The 16,221-nt window shown below is 45.4% G+C and overlaps 1 protein-coding gene across 4 annotated transcripts in view; it reads right to left on the bottom strand.

Moving 5' to 3' along the window:
* LOC138181267 (tyrosine-protein phosphatase 99A) overlaps positions 1-9,395 on the bottom strand; it is a 425,754-nt gene extending 416,359 nt beyond the window's left edge. Inside the window, exon 1 of one of the 4 annotated variants that reach the window (XM_069115993.1) lies at positions 8,699-9,395. In XM_069115993.1, coding sequence (XP_068972094.1) covers positions 8,699-8,783 — 85 coding nt within the window. In that variant the 5' untranslated portion in view covers positions 8,784-9,395. The remainder of the gene's footprint in view (positions 1-8,698) is intronic. The other 3 variants (XM_069115994.1, XM_069115991.1, XM_069115992.1) reach the window with 3 other exon arrangements.
* Between the last annotated feature and the right edge of the window lie 6,826 nt (positions 9,396-16,221).

Raw genomic sequence — 16,221 nt, 5'->3', positions numbered from 1 at the left:
ATCGCGTTCTGTCGATACCAGTGACGCCTTGTAAAACGATGCAGCGGAGTTGGCGTCTATTGATCAAATGATCACAATGGGATCACAATAGGAATATGGCGGCCGATGCCGATACTACGCGTTGCACCGATTCGATTTCTCCGTGTGTAAATGGGACCGCGAAGCAGTCTCCTCTCAAAAGATGAGCCAGCGGCCCATACACGCGTTCATGTAAACGCGGGCATATTCGCGAGCACGTGAAACCAAGCCTGGTCCGTGCATATCAGTCTGAACAAAAAGCCAAGCTTACCGGTACGCGCCGCGATCCGTCTGCAGATCAATATACGCACGTCGATACGGTAACCACAAATCGATACTTCACTGTCACAAGCCACGACATACATATTTCGCCCATTACCAACTCATTTCCATCCTGTTCTCTCCGCGGTCTGGCCATCTGGTGTTTCTCTATTTTTCCCGGTGTGCGGACATTTTCGCTTTCCAACTTTTACCGTTTCGCACCCCTCTGCAGTTACGTTACCCAGTCGACGCTCGGAACTTCCTCCATCTTGCTTCGACGAGTTTTCCACTACCGTTGCCAACCCGTCGTCAGTCGGCCTCTGCTTTCCTTCACCGAGTTTCACCCCTACTCTCGCATTTTACCCTACCATACGCGGCCGCATCTAATCGCCCTCGAGAAATTCAATTTCGGCGATACTGATGACTAGCCTAACTCTCTCGCCCTTCTATCTGCTTGTGCAGACGCACCGGCAACCGGCGCTGAGTCGTGGCCTCTTCTCCTTCTCCTTTTCCTCCTCCTTCTCCTCCTCCTCCTCCTTCTCTCAGCGTTTCCTCAGGTTTCCTCTCCGCTTTCGATTCCAAGACGTAGGATCGATGTATCCACGTTCCGGGATACCTTCCTCTTCACGGAAACGCGATGAGCTTCCGAGCAACTTTGATCTGGATTCTTTCCTCGTGATCGAACTTGAGTTATGATCCTACGATACATTTTTGGTGGAAGCTAGCTGGCACCTTTGCCGTCGCGTTTCCTCGTGATACGCCATTACGTTGGACAAATGTTTGACGAGCGACGTTTCGAATAATCGTCCCGATTCTACAGTGTCGAAATTTTTAGGACGAAAGGAATAGATTATCCTTGGTTACGCTGACAGCTCCGGTACGTATCAATGATGTCAAATTGATTTATCATTTTGAACATCTTTCTCATCTTGTTAGTCGTTTCTGGCTTCGCTTTGATCGTTCGATCTCTTTGCTCGAGCGTCTTCGAATAGAAACTGATCGGTGTTTTTGAACGAAAGGTATGCTCGCGGTTTACGAACTGCGTGAATCAACCGATCGCTTTTAGAATATTTTGCACCTTGGATATCGTTTCCAAGTTGTAGGTCACTACGTAGGAATTCTTGAACTTTAGTGTTTACGTTTTATGAAACAATTGCTCCCGTTTTTCCCATATACGTATAAACTGATTGACGTTCCCTAGCAAGAGGCGTGCTCGTGAGCCATCAGTTGCACGTTATTGTAACAACCCACTCTGCTATCGTTCTCCATCAGTTGGGAAAGTCTCGGTAACTGTGCAAAGTATGCTGCGCCAGGATCCATAATTTGTCTTTCGCGACAGTGAGCTTGTTAAATGTGAACGAATGTCACAAAATCTCACTCGACAATTTTCACCGTTTCGAGCTTATTTTCGCGACTGTCCAACTTCAGCCAGTGAACGCTAGTTTTCAGACCGACCTCTGTTGAGGTTTTAATTAGAATAATAATAATAATCAGTTTTTAGTCGTATTTGGTCACCAAATTCCGAGTGACAACTGAACAATCGATTCTGCTAGACAAAAGCGAGACTACTGCATAAAAGTATAGTTTCGCGACAAAGTTGACGTTGATTATGTATAATTATTAAAATTATTACTCGCGCGAAAAGCGATCGCTTTTGTTCGCTTTGAATACGCTTCTACGTAACGCTTGAATACACCTTGTGGCATGGAACGTTTCATGAATCTCAGGCTCCTTACGGTTCTACTTGCTTCGCACTAAGTACTTACTAGTGTTAGGCCAAAATCTAATGATTCCTGTTAACCATGTGTGCGTACGCGTGCGAGGAAAGGGTATTAACGCGAGTATCGAGATTAGACACGTACGTAATTACACGTGCGTTGCTCATTTTGGCAGTTGGCGTCGTTTACGAACGAGCCTGCTTATCTGCCGGGTGATTCGCGCCACCTTCGCACGAAGCGTCTGAACGTTAATTCAATAGTACGCAATCGATTCCGTTGAGCGCATAAATACTTGACGCTCTTGATGATGTACTCTTCGTTATTATTGAAACGAAGTTGATAAGCCAAAAATAGCAGAGATACGTTTTCCGAAGAATTCGGAGATGACAAACCCCACGTCCTGTTAATAACAAGATCACGGTACGCCCTCCCTAAATCCGGCCATCCCGGTTTTTCCTAGTCGAATTCTTGCGGTATATATACATACATATATATACATATATATGTACCCACACACGCGTAATCCCATGCATTAACTCGGCATCATTAAGTGCACGAACGAACACATCTAACTGTGAACTCGAGTCAGTTCTACACGAGCACATAGAGAGTCAGGTGTGCGCATTCTTCGTATGCACACCCGTTTTACGAACACGAACGCGTGCACACAAACAGGAACACGTTCGCACACGTTTACACGCGCATACCTTAGGTCTAATTCAGAGGGCGCGTACCGCTATCTCCGGAATGCGACCTTTCTTCCTGTACGGTTCATTTACCCCATTCGTACGTACCGAATCGCGAGGACGTTACATTCAGCGGGATATTCACTGGTAAGTGTTCATTAAACCGTCCGTTCTGTCGGGTGTTAATAATAGCGACAGATATATCTACACGAAATATATATATACATATATATATATCGCGTGGCACCTGAAGAAGGTGAGAAACATTAGATCGGCAAGGGGGGGTTGCAAGTAGGTCAGAGGGTCCACTCGTAACATGGCGTGCCATTTTTCAGGGAACACGTACGTATTTTCACGACGTATATGCGGCTCGGGGCCGTGGATAAAGTACGTTTCATGGTTCTCCAGAGATTCACAATTGATCGGTAACCGGTATGTCATTAAAGTCAAACCACTTGAACCAGATTTGTTACGCAAAAGTTCTCGGTGTATGTGCGCAATGTATATACCTCTGCGCAAGCTTTTCATCCCTCATCTCTTTACGAATTACGTACGTACCAACACTTCCGCCCACTGTCCATGTACACTTATTCGTATTGCATGTATGTGTTAAAGATGGTGACGAGATCAGAGACCAAGGAAATATTGGCAGAAAAGAAGTAGGTAACGGATAACGGAGACGACTTTAGAAACGCGTTAACGAGAAGTATTTTGACCACGGTGTATCTCCAGCATAAGTAGGACCTTCGCGATAATTAACACGCGAACGTTTCACCAGCCACTTCCGTTATTTGACGTATATGCACACGTGTATTCTGTGCCGGGTTCGTGTCGCTAAATGCATACCTGGCGCCTCGATGATTTCCAGGATAAAGACGTATCGCCATATTAACGTCACGCTGCATGACACCGTTTACCTTTGGACCTTTTCTCAGTGCCGCGAAACACGAATCGTAGTTACACGTCGAAACCAGTTAAGAAAGAGGCGAGAATTAGCACGTACAAATTAGATTGTCAAATCTACGCGATACTAGCCATTTTATTAACGAGATAATTTGTTGACGGTATTTGCGGTGGAAAAATAAAAAGGAGGGCGCTAATGCGTTGAAAACGAGTTAGACTATACATATGTATAAGATCGTGTTCTCGTTGGGGAAAGAAAAAGTCGAGTAACTTTTCTCCTTCACGCCATAAGTGCACCAAGGATGAAGAGGAAGTTGATGTTTTCAGTCTCCATTATACGAAATATCAAAAGCACGATCTTTATCTTCGAACAGGGATACGATCCTCGATGGAAGTTCCTGTTTCTCCAGAATTGCTCATACTTGTAATAACAGCGATAAACAAGCATTTTATATTCAACTACGGTCCGCTTGTTTAAAACACTTTGCACGGAGAAGTGGAATAAAACGTGTTGCCAATAAGAGTTAATGTCCCTCCGATCTCTTGCCAAGTCGTTCTCAAAGCCGCGATAAAGTTTTCCTGACGGTTCTTATGGTACTCTAGCAAACGTTTACCCGAATGGTCCCTCGAAGAGATGGGTAATTTATTTATTAGGGTTTTATATCCCGCGCAAGTACATGTTCATGGAGATGGAACTAAAATTTTCGGAAACGATTTTCATTCCCATCGACGAAGAAAGTTGCGATCAACTTCCGCGAACTGAACATAATAGTTCCGCGGGTATTGATTCATAGTGCGTCACACGTAAGACACAAGTGCACCCTCTCATGACTGTGTCCTCCTATATCCGGCTCGATGACATAGTCGATAACGCTTAGTGTCTTGTCCGATGGAGCAGGCTAATGTGACCCGAGCATTACGAGCGATATCAAGATCTATGAATTACTCGTTAATCTACGATAAATCATCGGCTGCTTCGATATTCGTGTTTCGAGATTCTTAGGGAACCTTAACTTTCGCGCGACCAATAGCTCGACTGCAGCTACAAATTGAAAAATGTGCGCCTTATGTCTTACATCTTAGTACGATGGCTGTTGGAAAACGAACTGGATATATGTAAGCGTATCCCTTTCGAAGCTCTCGTTTCGAAAGTAACGCGTCTACAGATAGTTGAAGCCAGCCGGTTTCCTTTTCCACGTCCGTGTGTAAGCCGGGAGAACAAAACGGTACGACGCGACGCGCGTCTCCTCGAATGACGCCCGAATCGATTGCCGGATTTAAGTCTGTAGAATATAGTCCGTTCGTTCTCCCTCGAGTACGTTTACCATTCCGGCCTACTGCGATTCCCTCCGGCGACGGAGACGTATTTACAACTCGTTGTAGTATCTCGTCCTCTTTCTGTTACAGATGAAAACAGTGTCTCGAGTACGTCGATGAGATATCGAAAATATTTTATCCGGTATCGATGATCGATGGCGACGTAGTATTTGCATAAAGCTCGATATACGAGACAGCATAGATACAATTCTTTTCTGTTAAAATCGCGAGAGTATAGATAAAACTATAGTTCGATTAAAAAGATAACAAATTGGAAGGCAGGAAGCATCGACATTTTTTTTTCTTTTTTTGTTTTTTTTAAAACTGTTCATGCGTTTTCATGTACTGTTCTATACTTGGAAATTCACGGATGAACGGATGACACGCGACACGAACGAATCGAATATGATCGGAGAACTGTTCCATGACGTTCGTCCACCATCGATTCGTAGCCGATGCACGATGTCGCAACGTAATACAATAATGATTTTCGTGGATTTGTGAATATTACACCATCGATCGGTTCGATAGTCGAATGGCCACGGAGTTTATCCGCGCGAGCGATCGAGCACGGCAAAAAGTTACTGTATTTTAATAACCCGGTTTATCTGACCGAATCGAGTGCGTTCCCAGAAGATTAATGCGTCAGGGGAAGAACGCAACGATTATCGATTCGACCTGGTTTGCTCTCGAGCCGAGACTTCTTCGTCGAACTTTACTTTCCCGCTTTACTATTCATACATTGATTATCGTGTAAAAATACGGCTATCTTTCAGAACTTCAGCGGGCGCACACTTTCGCACATAGAGCCCTTCGGGTCGTGCAAATTGAAAATTCTTTATTCATGAAAATACGAGAGAAATCGCGACGAAGAGAGAAGAAGGAAAAGATACGGGAAAAAGTTACTATTCTTTCGAATTACAACCTTTGAAGTCGATACTAGAAACGTGTAATAAAGAAGTTAGACGTTTCGTCTCGAATTAGCATCTACTTCGTCCTACGTTTGGCAACGTTCGAGCAAAGTCGAATGTGTGAAATCAATCGTGACAAGTGAAATTCGCGAAACGTTGGAACGTAGATGCGGTGGTAGGAATGCATTTGATCGTAAAAAGACAAAGAACGAACGTGTGAATGCATCGGATGTCGCGTTCATTAATAATTGCACATTCTATATACATTAGTTCCGCGTCCCTTGCTTAAATAAAATTTAATACCTACGAACAGCTCTCGTACGCCGTTCATGCTAATTTATGTTAATTTCATTTCCCAGACTATGAATCCAGGCTAAATTGTATTTTAATCGAAACATACTTTCAATTCTTCTGCTCGTAGACTTCAGAACTGGAGTCAAGTTGGCGACGTTTATGGCGTCACCTCGATGGAACTTGTTTCAACTTGAGCGACAGATATATCGCTGTTTCGGTAAATCTATCGCTTGTTCTATTAGATAATACAAGAGTTGCTTTGCATAGAATTAACCGAGAGACTTGCCACTATTATGTTTATCGCTAAACTTGCCTCTACGTTTGAGTAAATAATTCTATCCACCTTTTTCATTTGAACTTTCTCTGTTTGTCTGTTCTTTCAATTTGATAATAATAAAACTTTAAGTGACTCAGGCAACTATAAACAAGCTAAGTTTTATTTCATAAGATAGGTTAAAATGAAGAATAATGTTTGCAGAACTGCTGTAAAAGAGAAGAAAGGATAAAGCTATTGTCTTATAATATGGGAATTTTTCTTAACACGCGCACGATGTGGTAAACGATTGGCGGAGATATGGTCGGTGTTGCGGTATATCGTCCCACGAAACGGGCAACAGGCATTTAGAAGCATACGAAACGCGGTTCACCGCGGTTACTAATTAATTTCGAGCGGTAAGCTGGCGATTAACTCGGCGGTAATATGATCTCGTACCCACGCAACCAACGCCTACGGATTGACAAATATGCTCGATCAGGTGAACGCAATGCTGTCGCGAAAAGTTAAGCGGTAGTTAGTGACTCTAAAGGCTCTGGATATGGGAGCAAGCTCGTGCACTAGGGCCAGAAATAATAGTAGATTATCACGGCCCTGGATTCAATGAGAGCAGCTTCTATAACAATTTCGATAGTTTCTCCGCGGACAAGCCACGTAAAATTTAATTATCGTTTATTAATTTCGCCTTCGAAGAGAAATGTCCTTTGCCCGAATATTCTGTTACGAAATTGTTTTATGCAAACGTAGTACGATCCACGTGTTTCAAACAAAAATTTGTTCAGACTTCCGTTCGAAACTTCTCGCGCTTTGGAGGATTCAAACGTGTTACGTACATTACGGTTAGCTTTATCAGATGCGAGACGAGGCATTACCGCTGATGAGGTTACGGTTACCCTTTGTTCGAGCTACCTATATTCGCATAGCGGATCGTTCATCATAAGCGCAGTTAGAACCAAAGATATAGTTATACTAAGAATCGAAAGTTATGATAAATGATTGATCATTCGTAGCCGTAGTCGAAGATAAAACGATCCAGAGGATCAAAGAGAATCTTCCGTTGAATTTCATCAAGCGTTCCTTCGCCAGTCGAACGTCGTCTTTGGAAAACTACAGCGAAAGAAAAAATCCACACGACGAAAATAAAGCGTGAATACGAACGCGAACGACTGGCGTTTCTCGAGCACGTTTTCACGTTTGGACAAAAGGTAGCTTTTTATTTACGTTCAACGTTCGCTCTCTTATTTCGCAGGCGGCGCCACCGCTAACAGTGAATTACACGCGCAATACGATGCCATTCTTTTGTGGCGCGAAGAATGTGCCGGAAGTAATCCATAAAAAATGCTACGTGTTCAATTTAACCATGGCCGTGTACACGTTGCCGAAGTCATTGACTAGCGGGCGCCGGCTTTTGTGCCTTGTACACGGCAATGAAAAGGTTAAAGTAATTTCGAGTCGCGTTTCATGCAACAACGTCGTCCCTGCTCTCTGATGCGTTTATACCATGTGTGCACCACCGCCGCATTTTCTCGTCCGTCTTTTCGAACAGGGCCTTGCGTGAGTCACCGTGAAAAAATCCCTGTGGAACGCGGCGTTGCGGACGCCGAACTTCAGTTTTGGACGCGTCTCCAATTATCGGAAAAACTTGGTGACAAGCCAGCTCAAGTTTACCCACGGATTGAACGTAACAATATAGCCAAGCCGTTATTGTTGTTGTAATACAACAATATCAGTTTCAAGGATAGCTAGTCGATAAAGCGGTTTTAAACTCGATCAATGTTGTACTGGGTTTCGTATAGTCGTGAGAAAAATCCACAGAAGAGAAACGGTTTAAAACAAAACGGTTAATTATCCATAAAAACACGGGTCATTCGTCGCAGAGAATTTTTCAGGAACGTTGAAACCCAAAGCTCGCGAGAGCTCGGGTTCGTTCGGGGATTGAAATTAGTTTCTCGCTTGCATAAAGGGAAAGTGTAATTTGCAAAAAGTAATTAAAAAGCTTGGCGCGAGCGAACGATTTCGCGGATAACTGTGTCACAAAGGTGTCTCTCGTTTCTTTGTAACGCGAACACCGCAATCCTTTCACGGAAACGGGATAGAAAAGGGCGACCGCGCTGTACGACACGTATACTCGACAACAAGGACGACTCGACGAAGGACAAGGTATTTCAAACATAATGTAATCGCATGTCAAAGATCTGTGCCTCAAGCCATCGGATTATCATGCGGCGAATCCTTCTGGCGCACCGCGAACGGTAGAGGCGTCAGAGGCACAGAGAAATAAAAAGTAATATATAGAACGAACGTGAGAGTACTCACCGAAAATACCGCCAACAGCCGCTGCCTTGAAGACGACCCATAACGAGTAGGTGTAGATAATCCGTCCTCGCAGCCACCAATCCATGGTGTTCGCGACCTTCGTCTGGCCTGTTGTACGCGGCCCGTCGTTGACCTTAATCTAATTCGATCAACGTTGATACCGGATACAAGATTTCGATGTATTCTCGAGTCCGTCTGTTTTCCCTCGAACCACACAGAACTCGATTCAGAACAGTCTCTATTCCCTTCTTCTCGTGAAGAACGAACGGAACAATCGGGGGAATCATCGAGGAAACCGCGTTGTTTGTTCACGATCGTGGCCGCACCTATTATACACTCGCGAGCTCGCGATCTCGAGACGGATCATCACGCGCGAACGAAGCGAGCCGCTAAAGCTCGCATAAAATAATCGGCAACGGTTTAACGTGACACGATGTCAACCCGATACGCTGCTATACAGGAAGTTTCTTTATACTTCTGGTTAAACGTGTAACGACAACGACGACTATCGAACACGAAACAGCAGGAGCACGCAATCCCCGGCGGAATGCGTGTTTCCGGGGCCCGAGCCAGCGGAGCGCCGACTATCCAGAAAAGATCGAGTTTAACCTTCTCTAACGACACGCACCGAACAATACACACTCTGTTTATATCGGATATTGTTGCATAGGAGAACGCGCGCGCACACACACCACCGCCGTTGTATATGTTGTCCGAATCGCGATCGGTCAAATACTAACGGTGAACACTCCGTGTTGACTCGACTTCTCCCACCCACCCTCCCGCCCTTCCATCCCCGGGCACACTATCCTGAGTTTTTCTCTCTGCCAACGTTTGTCGTGGCCACTGTTCGGCCACTATTCGTTCGTGTTTTCGTTTCTCTGGATAATCGTTTTCCTCTGACTCCAGCTCTTCTTCCTCCTCCTGCTCCTCTGCCTCCTCCACATCCAACTTTTAGTACCGCTCCTCCTGCTTCTTCCTCTTTTTCTCTAATAGTGCCAACGTCCTCGATATCTTATCGGTAGGGCAGGGTGGCGTGGCACAGGACCGGACCTTTTACAGGAAACGACGTTCGCTCCGCTATTTCTAGAGCGAGCGGGACAACCCGACCGATGCATGGTTGGCGTGCACCGGTCACCGAGCTGCCTCCGAGCGCAATTAATCAAGCTTTTAAGCGCTTTCTTGCGACGGCCTGGCAGCACCGATCCACAGAAACGAACCTCTTCGCAGGGAGCTTCTTCTTCTCTGCTGCCAGTCGAAATCCTGTGGCGCTTGTACGAAAAACACACGAAGAAGATAGCGGCAGAAGCAGCCAGAGACTCTGAGATTCCCGGATGATTCTTTCGAGTCGACGATGAACGAATCGGATCGCGATCGTTCGCGAAAATCCACTAAATCGCGCACATTTATCTTCCTATTATTAATCAAATACACTGAGGTACAGATAATCGACAAATCACATGGATCTTATACACATCTAAGTTAAAAGGGTCAATGGTAGGTTCGATATTCGAAGAATGGTATTAAAAGACGAAAGAGTCGTCTCTAGTCGCGAGAGGTCTTTAAATCTCGGATTTCTTGGCACGCGCGGTCCTCGGCAAAGTACCTTCGCTCCGAACGTCGAACAGAACATCCATCGTGGTTGCCTGTATTCTTTGTTCCGAGAAGGAATCGAAGCAGGGTTCGAACGAATCTCGCAGATGCTCTAAGAAAACGAAAGGAACAAAGCGTGGTCGATCGTTGGCCGAGGTTTCATGCCATCCCTCTTTCAAACGCAGAAAAAAGATCTCCTTTAGTTGGTACACGTTACGTCTATTCACGCTCCGGGAAAAAGTTTGTACATTGACCGGAGGCGAGAAGTTTCACGAGTAAATGCTTCTTCGTGACTCGATTTTTCGTTCCGCCTCAAAGGTGGAACATAATCAAAATTTTCATGCCTCGAGAAATCCCGTATACCTCTGCTCAATCCCTCCTTTCGCTGGCTCACCGCGAAGATATTTCTTTGATTTTCTTCCAACAGCTTGCAAATAGAAGAATCTCTTTCGACTTTTCGCCTGCCGAAGGTTTCGACGATAAGTACACGTTCGTTACAGGCTGTCCAAGCGCTTCGTCCTCGGTAAGCACCAGCAGACCCGTGGCAGAATATTGCGCGTACTCGTCCTTCGATCGCAGTCACGGTACGTCCGCCGCGTAAACACTGAAATGCAACGTAGAAGCTAGTAGCCGGCGCGAAGAAGGTGGAACGCGAACGTTCGCCGTGTAGGTAGGACGAGGAGAGGAGATAGAAAGGATCGAGAGCCGCGATGCAGACGAGGAAGGGACAACAGGTAACTCGCGGCTGAAATCGGGAGGCGAACAAGCAGCAACGAAAGAGAGAGAAAGAGAGAAAAAAGAGAGAGGATCGAAGTCAGAGAGCCGGTCGTCGAACCGGTTTCCTCGCAAGAGATCGCAACGGGCCAATTGGAAATACCACTGACAATGAGTCCACTGGTCGGCCCCTTTACGATCTCTCAGCGCTCACCTGACGATCGAAAGAGTATGTTCGACGAGAGTCTAGATCCGGATAAAACGATGGCCCCGTCGAGCGTCGATCCAGTTCTACCACTGGTTAACCGACCGATCGGGAATTTTATCGGTCCCATCGAGCAAACCACGATATCTAGACTCGCGATCGTGCCTCGTGAGTACCCAAGGTCACGAACCAACGAGACGCATCGCACGGACGACCATCACCGATTCGATCCTCCTTTTCCTCGATATCGAGCTGTGTCACGGAAACGTCATTGCCCTCGCGGCTCGTAGGAAACGCGCAACGATGAAGATAACGTTCGAGCCGAGTCACGATGAAAATTGATAAAGAGACAAGGGAGACCAGCAAGACTGAACGATAGATAGAAACCGATACTATCCGGACAAGAATCGTACGACGCGCGGTTTAACAACTTCTTTTTCGATCGGCCACTGCTTTAAAATCTTTACGAGCACGAAGAAATTGCATTTTAATCGGGAACGTTCGTTTATCGCGGTGCAGCGTTAGGAAAGGGAATCGTCCAACGAACCGTTATTTCATTTCTGCATTTCGTTCCTCGTCTCGATTGTCCTCCAGTGGCTGTTCGATTCGTCGAACGAAGATACATTTTTTACAAGGTCCGTGAGGTTGGAATACGCGTGCCGTTTACATTTTTCCCAAGAGAACAAACAATCGAATCTACCAACATAGCTCACGCTGTCCAATTTTCGATTCCAAATAACACAGGCAACGTATAAATTTCCTCTCGCCTTTTTTCCCGAATCATCTCTCTCGCGAAATAAGTCTTGACACGAAATATCGCGAATTGTTTCTGTGAAACGTATTGCCATTTGATTAATAAACATGATTGGTAACGCGATTGATATTCTATTGTCTTTCCGGAGAAATGAAAAAGAATGAAATAGGAACTCGCGGTACACGTACACGTTTTGTCCTTGATATTCCATTCGCGGGATCCAGATCCAGACCGCGTGAATTGATCGATCGACTGGATCGTTGCGAATTCGCGTTAAGTGGCGCGATTCGATCTACCGTGGCGTTACGGGGCAAACGTTTGTCGCGACGTTAAGTGAAAATCACCGAATCCGATTGATGTTCGCCGATCGAGAATCGCACAGCCTGTGAATGTTCGCCGCCTGCGTTCTGCCACGCAACAGTTTCGAGCGATTAAGCCCGGACGAGTCGCGCAGGGAAACGAATTCGAATCATTAATTTAACGGTTGAAAGGCCGAACAATGCGAAGCTCGGCGTTCACACTTTTAGCAGGCAGAAAATTACGCCGGAGAAAATGAACGGTACTTTCCAATGGGACGTATCAAAAAACGAAGAAGGGGGAACTTAAAAAAGAGAAAAAAAAAGTAAAAAAATAGAGAGAAATGGAAAAGGGTTGTCTCTGGTTGTCATCGTGCAATTTTCTTCCAGCTCGTCCTCCTCTCTTTCCCTCTCTTACAGACATAGAAAACATATTCAGAAGGGAAGCAGAATTTTCCATCGGATCGCGTGAACAATTTCGTCACGGAACGAAACGCAAACGCGTCTTCCGTCCGGCGTCTCCCCTGGAAAAATTCTTTCCCGCTGTATCTGCGTGGCTCTCGTACCTTCCAGTCCCCGTCCAGTTTCAGGCGCGAACACGCCGTGGTACGGAGGAATGGAACGGGATAGACGTTGAAGATTGTGAAACACACGCGGCCAACGAGGCTGTCAGGCGCGGGAGATCCTCTGCCCGTATTTTATTCCGCCTCTTCCTTCGTCCGATGCTACGTGGAGTAGCACGACATTAATTTCACGCGACACGCCAACGTCGTCTGACGACGATCACGCGTCGTCACGATCGCTACGATCACCGGTTGCGATTTCGAACCAACACGATGACATCGTGTGCCTCGAACCGACTGTGAACCGAGCAGACGCGCACGACGTTCCGTCAAGCACTCGCCGTCGCGTCGTGCGTGTGTCCGTCGATCGGTCGTCGGACGAACGACAGAGAGGCTAAGACAGCTGAGCGCCGCGACGCTGCACGTCCCACAGAATCACGATCCGCACTGGTACGCCATCGAGCGTTAGGGAAACTTCAGCAACCCTCCAACATCCTTCCCCCACTATTTCGACCCACCACCACAACCACCACCACCACTACCGGCTTCCACTACCACCATCGACAGCACCACCACCACCACCACGAGGCACCAGCAGCTCGGTGTCGTTGCTACCAGCACCAGGCTAGGGCACCGACTATGAACGCAAGAACGTATACGAGACACAATACTCGTACCAGTAGCACCCGTTCGGTTCTCCAGCGACGGACTTTGCGCGCACGCTGCTATCAGAGCCTCTACGTCGTCGGTGTGCGCGAGCGCACCAGGTACCACTCACCCCTCACTGGCTTTCTCGATTTTATCCCCCTTCCCTGCTTTTTCTTCGCCCTCTTTCTTCTACCCTTTCATGTCTTTTTTTCAACTCTCTACCTTCCTACTTCCGTTCCCTCTTTCCTTCTTTCTTTCTTTCTTTCCGTCTTTCTTCCTTCCTTTCCATTTCTTCTCTTTTTTCTCTTGTTTCCCATTTCGACCACCCACTCTTTCGGATTACAGCACGGTGCATGACGATTTCGCACGAAAACATTGTCGAGTGGTTGTTCAAGAGTCTCGAAAATCCTAAAAGTGTTTCGACGAAGCCCGCCGCGCCGCCGCTGCTCAGCTCGTAAATCCGAGCGATCGTCGCCTGCGAAAACGGCCAGGAGAAAAGAAACGGCGTATGGATCAACGCGAGAAGAGACATAGTTCGCATATCTATCCGTCGTTCGGATGGATTTGTTTGCAAATATCGATGTGCCACGAAACTGATTCGTTCTTTTAATGTCGCTCCGTTTTGATTCTTCGTATCGAGACCCGAAAGTTGAGCGCCGGTCTTTCCCTCAGAAGCGGCCGCGCCGGTGCACGCTTCGCGATAGAGTCAGATTCTTTTGTGCATTATTTTCTCTTATTTCAACGAGAAAAAGATCGGAGTCCTTGAATTATTAAGTCGAATCTATTATAGCTTTATCGCGCAAGATTTTCCTCCGCATCCTAAGGTTTTTGCACGAGTCGCGCGATACGGATTTCTCCGAGCTCTCGAATGAAAACGTTGTCGCCAAGGCTCCAAATAATTTCACTCGACAAAATTGAACGTGAATCCCTGATCCTGGATAAATTGTCGAAAAAGATTCGCGACTCGGTTACGCGATAAAATATGATTGAAATGCGTCGTTCTCGGTAAACGACATTATTATCCTTCTCCTTCAATTTCTCCTTCCCGTGTTTCGCTCTATTTTCTCGCTCCATTATCGCATTACGATTAAACGTTTCTTTTATAATTTAAGCAGATTCGAACGAAGGTGAGATACGCGATTCGATTAAACGCGGAACGTCCGTTTTGTTTTCTCGCTAATCTGCCGCCAACTCACTTCGAATTTATATTCTCCGGACTAATCTCGTGAAAAACTTTCTTCGCGGAACGATCCGTATTATTTAAACGTCTGATTTACTTCTTTCTTTCGCCAGTTTATCAACGGATCACTTGTTAATTTGTCTTTTCTTTCTTCTTAATTTAATAAGAAAATCGTTTCCTAGAGATAACACGATGTTTTGTAATTAATGACCGCCGATCGTTAAAATGATCGAGGAAGCGCGTACGTTCGACGGAAGAGGGCGGAAGAATTTCGCGCATATTCCCACGAAAATCGATGTCGCGATAGAATCGCAAAATCGATTCGAAAAGAATGGCCATCGTTCGCACGCTGTTTGTAGATCGAAATTGGAATCGGAAGTTTCCAAATACGCGCTACGATTTCGATTTATATGGAGGGATTGCGAATCGTTCAGTGCGCGCCAAACACGCTAGACAGGATGCTCGCGACGGGTTATCTTCGCGGACGAAGTATTTCGTCGCTTGTGCACGTACCGAATACGTACTTTCGCATCTTCTCATCGCCCATCATCTAATCGCAATCTCTACTACACGTCTAATCGTAATCATTCATCGATGACACGTCAAATCGACACAGCGACGAGGAAACGTGTCAAATAGTTCGCCTAACAAATCCTCGCCATCAAGTTAGCACCATACGAAGTTTTCAATATTTTCCATTTCTTTGGAATATTGGGAGGCGCGAGTGTAGTGTATGCATAATAGCAAAGGTTTGTCGACTAAGTTTATCGTCCGATGTTATACATTTGCTATTCTATTAAGTAAATATTTACAAAAAGGCAGTCACCTTCGATTTCGATCATTTTTTCATATGTTGTCAATTGTCGAGTTCTTGTTTCCAAGGTTTTAGTTGGCAGTCGTTTATTACAAAGTTATTATCGAAAAATCTGAAATCTTTGTTTCTGATATTCCTTACGATTTCGATGAAATTCGCGATTCATCAACGATTCACGATCAGTTCAAATTCCTATGTTCTAACGTTATATATTACAGGATGAAATTTTTCGAATTTCCACCATTAACAACGCAACATGACGAGCTGTTAATTGATACGTTCGTACGAACGAAAAATGGTTTTCGTAAAACGACGAAATGTTCTCGACGTGGGAATATTTCAGAATCGAGCAATTTGAAACTATTAATTTCTCGTTGCTGAAATCATTACTATAGGCGAACGGATACGGATAAGGTGTAATTTTAAAATCAATACACTCCACGGCACTTAGCTTTCAAACGGTTATTCAAGTATTAACGTAGCTCACCGAATAATTCCTTACGTGTTGATGCTGATTACTCCTCGTCAGAGATTTCTAGAAAAACAACTAACCCTTTTTTCATGAATAGCAGTTGGTTGGATCGATCTTTGTGAGGAGGCAATTAATTTGGATAATTTTGGCAATTGTGATTTAAAGACTTGTTCTATCAATTATTGTTTAGCCATGTATTAGCAATGATCGATGAACAACGAAATTCATATTGCAGGAAATGGAGTTATTATGGAAATAGAAGAGGCTAAATTTTAACATTGAAA

The sequence above is a fragment of the Bombus flavifrons genome, chromosome 6 (assembly GCF_040668555.2).
Source record: "Bombus flavifrons isolate JBK064 chromosome 6, iyBomFlav1_principal, whole genome shotgun sequence".
NCBI classification, from domain to species: domain Eukaryota; kingdom Metazoa; phylum Arthropoda; class Insecta; order Hymenoptera; family Apidae; genus Bombus; species Bombus flavifrons.
Note: the sequence above shows the minus strand (reverse complement) of the source record. Positions and strands in the feature narration are given on the sequence as shown.